Raw genomic sequence first — 5253 nt, forward strand, 5'->3', positions numbered from 1 at the left:
GACAAATGAAACCACGCTGTAATTGCAAACCTTCAGATTCTCGACAATGTCACAGTTTCGGGGAAGATGATCGAGTGGAAATATTCACCGACTTCTGGCAAAACATGTCGTGGGAACAAAGGAGGATATATGTGCACAGCATGGTGGATACGGTAGAAGTACGCAGAAGACGCGGAGCCAATTCTACTTCGAGAAGAAATGTAACCCTTATGTACCATCTGAAGCAAAACGGCGTAAGGAAGCCTATATGCAAGCGAATGTTCTTGTCCACGGTAGCCATCGGAGAATGGTCAGTGAAAAGTTGGGCTGCAGCGCCACATCATGCTGAAACCCGCCAATCAGCATACTACCAGAGATCGGGAGATGACCGACAATTTATGAGGGCAGAATTCTTGGAAAAACTTCCTAAATTACCATCGCATTACTGTCGTTCCTCTTCCACGAAGCTGTATCTTGAGCCAAACATCAGGAGCTTGTCCGACCTGTACGGCATGTACAAGGTTGCATCGAGGAACACACCAGAGCTCCGTTGGGTAGAAAGATCCTGAAACAAGAAGTGGACAACCTGAACATCGCATATTCACCCTCGTAAGGATCAATGTGACACCTGCGTCGCCCATGAAGTCGGTAACGTAACGGATGAGCTGTGGAATGAGCACCTGAGAAAAAAAGATGCGGCAAGACAGGAAAAGAGCAACGACAAAATACTAGCAGAAACGTGCGCTACAGAAGGCTACTCCGGCGATAAAATACTCGTCGTCTGTATGGATTTACAGGCTGTTCTGCTTGCACCTCAGATGAAAGCATCAGCTTTGTATTACAAAACCAAGCTTGCCGTACACAATTTCACCGTATACAACATGGCCACACACGATGTCATCTGTTATGTTTGGCACGAGGGGGAGGGAGGCTTAACAGCCAACGAATTTGCGTCATGCGTCCATGATTACCTGCTATCCAACCTCAACTACGATACCTTCATTTTGTACAGTGATGGATGCACTTACCAAAATCGAAACAGCACAATGTCCAACATGCTTCTGCACTTCGCTAAAACACACAAGAAATTGGTTTTGCAAAAAATACTCGAGAAAGGCCATACCCAGATGGAAGTCGACAGCGCTCACTCTGTAATTGAGAGAAAACTGAAAAACGTGAACATTTACTGTCCCGCAAATTATGTCGATGCCATGGAGAGCTCGACGCATCCCAGGCGTACACCCGTTAAATATGTGGAGCATCGCTTCTTCAAGAACTTCAGTTCGTTGAACTATGTGCTTTCGATCCGCCCAGGCAGGCGATCGGGAGACCCTACCGTAACAGATCTGAGGGCGATTAGATACTCGTCGGAGGGATTACAATACAAGCTCTCGTACGCTGATGAATGGAAAGACATCCCTCAACCAAGACGGCAACGCAGCGAATCTGACAATGACCTGTCAGCATTGTACGACGAGAAACTTTCCATCAAGGAGTCCAAGTTTAATCACTTACAACAACTGAAAGTGGTCATCCCAGCAGATTATCACACATTCTATGATCAATTGCGACATTAATAATGATAAATGTCGGCCATACCCCTATATGGTACATGTATTTGGAAATTCCAGAGCATGGTTCTCCGTCCATTTCGTAGAAGTTATATTTAAATGTTTTATGTGCATCTACATGTATATTAATACTTACTTGTTTTGTTTGTGAATAAATGTTCATGTTCACAGTACAGTTTGTTACACTCTATTAGATGTCTAATGTTTATTCGTACATGCGCAGAGAAACACGACACAGTCAACGATGCAGTTGTATACAAAGNTTAATTATTTAGCTAAATAAGACCAGGGCTTAGATTGCAGTTGTAGTTTAGTACAACAGCCGGATAATGCCAATTTACTGACACAGGGACTAGCCTAATTAGGAATTATGCACGGTTCTTGTTAAAAGCCGGTAACCGGTTATTTTTACTTGCTGTAATTAGAGTTGTTACCGGCTATAAACCATGTAGTTTTAAAGTTTAGGGCGAATAAGTCCTTGTAAAACAGCATTTTTACCTTTCTAATTATGGTTACCTCCTAATCACATAAAATTACCCCCTGTTCAGAAAATTAGCAAGAACCCATAATTATGTCATGTCATCAAATTAGAAATTTTCAAAATCTTGTCATTTGTTTAGCAACATGTAACAGATAGCTAAGGAGTACATGTAATTGTAGCAACAGGTAACAGATAGCACAATCATTTATTAAAGTGGCATTGTTGATCTTCATGAGGCTTGTTTGATCTTCCATACTCTAGCAACTGAAGGATTCAGGTATGTTGTTTGTATCAAGGTGTATGTCCGAAATGAGATTCCCACCAAGTTGACATGTCTTAACAGATTGATCACTTTCCCAGGGCTGGCTCTGCTGAATAGGATGCCAGCAGCTAAGGCCAGGTTGCCCACTGGTAGCTTTTCATTCATTGGCTGACTTGACCAAATCCTGGAGTGTCCATTCTCACATATCTGCTGCACCACTAGCAGGCTTCCCATGATCTTCTTGATCAAAACACGACAGGGCGAGCAGCACACTGTGCGAGCAGAAATAAAGCAGCCAGGCAAGACTCAAAAACTATGAACTTTCGCTCAAGCAGATCACCTGTAGATACGCTAGACATATCTTCCTCCCTGAATAAAAAAGGAAATTGATAGGTGAACCTAATTGATAAAAATATCAGAAAATTTTGAAGCTGACAAACTGCAGGCTACAAAAATCTTTGAATTTTACATTTTATTCTGCATACTCACATGCTGTCATCACTTTCATCATCGAATGGAATGACTGCGCTCTGTCTCTGGAACCTCCAGCTGGAACATCGAGTTCTGGCTGTGGAGTCCATTCAGGATCTTTAGCATCATCTATTTCCATGTCACTGTCTGTATCTGAGCCGGACTCTGGGCTACGGAGTAGATAGCAGCTTGTGCCGATGCTCCGTGTCTCTACATTACTTTGGCAACCACGATCGCATAGTTTTGGCTGCGTCTGCGTCCGAGCAGTCTTCATCACGAATGTTGTCTGTGTGTGAACCGGTTTCACCTGTACAGATAAGTAAATCTTTAGAACACGATACAGTTTATCACATAAACCAACTGTAAACGTTTAGAGAAAATATACTAAAGGAGGAAATCTTTATAACACTTATAATAATTTTTACATAAAATTTACAGAAAATAAATATATAAGGGAGTATAACTTTATAGGCATATATACCGGTGGGGGGTGCGTATGGGGGTTACCCATCTGCCCTCCCCCTCCCTACCGTGTATGTACACACCATCTCTCACCCCCCATGTACACACCAACTCCCTCCCATGCACACCGTAACACTGCCCTCTGTACCCCCCTCATATACCATTTTTTTAAATATTTTTGTGTAATTTAAACAAAAAGAATGTTACCCATGTTTGTATTCTATCCACAAAACATATATCACATTCATGCACTTTCTATGAAATTGACGTTGCTGAAATAATTTTATTAATTCTATTAAATGCAATTATTTGAATGCAATTAACTTACAAGTGGTGATGCTTGCACACTTTTGCTGTGCACAGCAGGAAAGTCATCCGATGTGTCACCAATGTTCGCACTACATGTAGGCAGGTCTCCGAGTGTGTTCTCACCACTGACACCAGAGTTTTCTGACGCCGACTGCTGATCTTGAAAGTCTGTAGTGGGTTGATCTACATCATGTGTGCAGGCATCATCGTCTCTTATTGCCTACACATAAAAATGTATGCCTATTGTGATATATGTTATTGCTAACAATATGGTACTGTAGTATATGACTTCTATTTGCTACATGATTTTTTTAGTTTTTTTTTTAGATTTTGAAATTAATTTACGCTTTCAAAAATTTACAGTTACCTAATTAGTATAGTTAAATTAAAATAAATCCTGTACATGATCGCCTAAACACCGAAGTTAATTGGTGTATATTTTCTCAATATATTTTGAGACCATATGGGCTTATGTCTATAGCTAATAGTCGATTACATTCAGAAAATTGCGTTGTTATTGTTTTGGAAGAGCCACGACGCATTTGATTCATGTTTTAACCACGTTTTTTAAACTTAAAACCTAGTTCTACTTCTAGGGCCTAAGTAAAGTAGTAAACTAATTAAAATTCTTTTAACATAGTCACTTACCTCCAAATTTCTCCTTTTTGCAAAGGCAATGCTTTGCCTTTGACTACCAATACCATCCCTTGAAGCTTTATGGCTAAACTTTGTGGGTATGGCATCAGGTTTTAGCTTGCTGCTTCGACCTTGCCATCCAACACAAGCTGCTATATTGTGTGGCACAAAAAAGCACTCTTGGTGCGAAATGGTCCCCACATAGCCTCGGTGGCTGTTTCGTGGGCACCCAGCCCTTTCTGCTGATTTTTGCAAGCCAGACTCCTTTATTTTATTTTCTGTTGGCAATCTGTGAAAACTCTTTGCTTCTTTTCCTGCCCCAGACCCATTACGACACCCTACAGCACAACAGTATACCATTTTCAACACGGCGATTGTACTGTAAAGCAGTAGGAAAGTCAACCGGAATGTCATTCCTGACGTCATATCCGGTTTAAATTCGGATTTCTCACTGGAAGCACACGAAGCTCCAGTGGAATTCAGCAAGGTCGAAAGTTAAACTTAAATAATGTTTTATTATGTTTTAATCAACTGTTGAGCAGAGTAACCACCAATTATAATCACATATAAGTAATTGTTACGTCATTACTGCGTTAAATTCCCACTTTGTCACTGTGATCTTTATAGCGCCGCACTTTCGCGGCGACTGCGCGCCACGCCGACGCGCGCGTGTGTTCCCAGCTAACAAAAAACGTTCATAACTTTTCAGTAACGTTTTCTATAAACGGTTATGCAAAAGTTAGTTATTTAAGTCGTATTTTTGTTAACGGTTTGTATAACGTAAAGTTGTTAGGGTTCTTTATAGACGTTATATAACGATTGGGATAAAAACGATTTTAGTGTAACGTTCAAGACNTTTTGCCGTCAAAGAGCGAGTCAATTACTCGATGACGGCCTCGCATTTCGACCGCATGGCCGGCTTGTTGCTCGAGCGACCACAGGCGAAGGTTGTCATCGTGCTCAGCTACCGGAGCTCGAGGAACGGACCGGATCTGATGGAGGCGCTGCGGCGACGCAACGCGATACACGACTTCATTTTCGTCGCCGCCGACGGCTGGGCCGAGTCGGTAGTGGAGCTTGCC

At 41.8% G+C, this 5253-nt stretch overlaps 1 protein-coding gene across 1 annotated transcript; it reads right to left on the bottom strand.

The window, feature by feature from the left end:
* Positions 1-1819: 1819 nt before the first annotated feature.
* On the bottom strand, positions 1820-4302 carry LOC106816866 (the record flags this gene model as incomplete). The annotated part of the gene is made up of 4 exons (XM_014821508.1): positions 1820-2662; positions 2783-3071; positions 3555-3755; positions 4184-4302. Coding segments are annotated over 4 exons (665 nt in total), but the record flags the coding sequence as incomplete, so codon positions are not given.
* Positions 4303-5253: the final 951 nt, after the last annotated feature.

This window comes from Priapulus caudatus, unplaced genomic scaffold, assembly GCF_000485595.1.
Source record: "Priapulus caudatus unplaced genomic scaffold, Priapulus_caudatus-5.0.1 Scaffold1512, whole genome shotgun sequence".
NCBI lineage: Eukaryota > Metazoa > Priapulida > Priapulimorpha > Priapulimorphida > Priapulidae > Priapulus > Priapulus caudatus.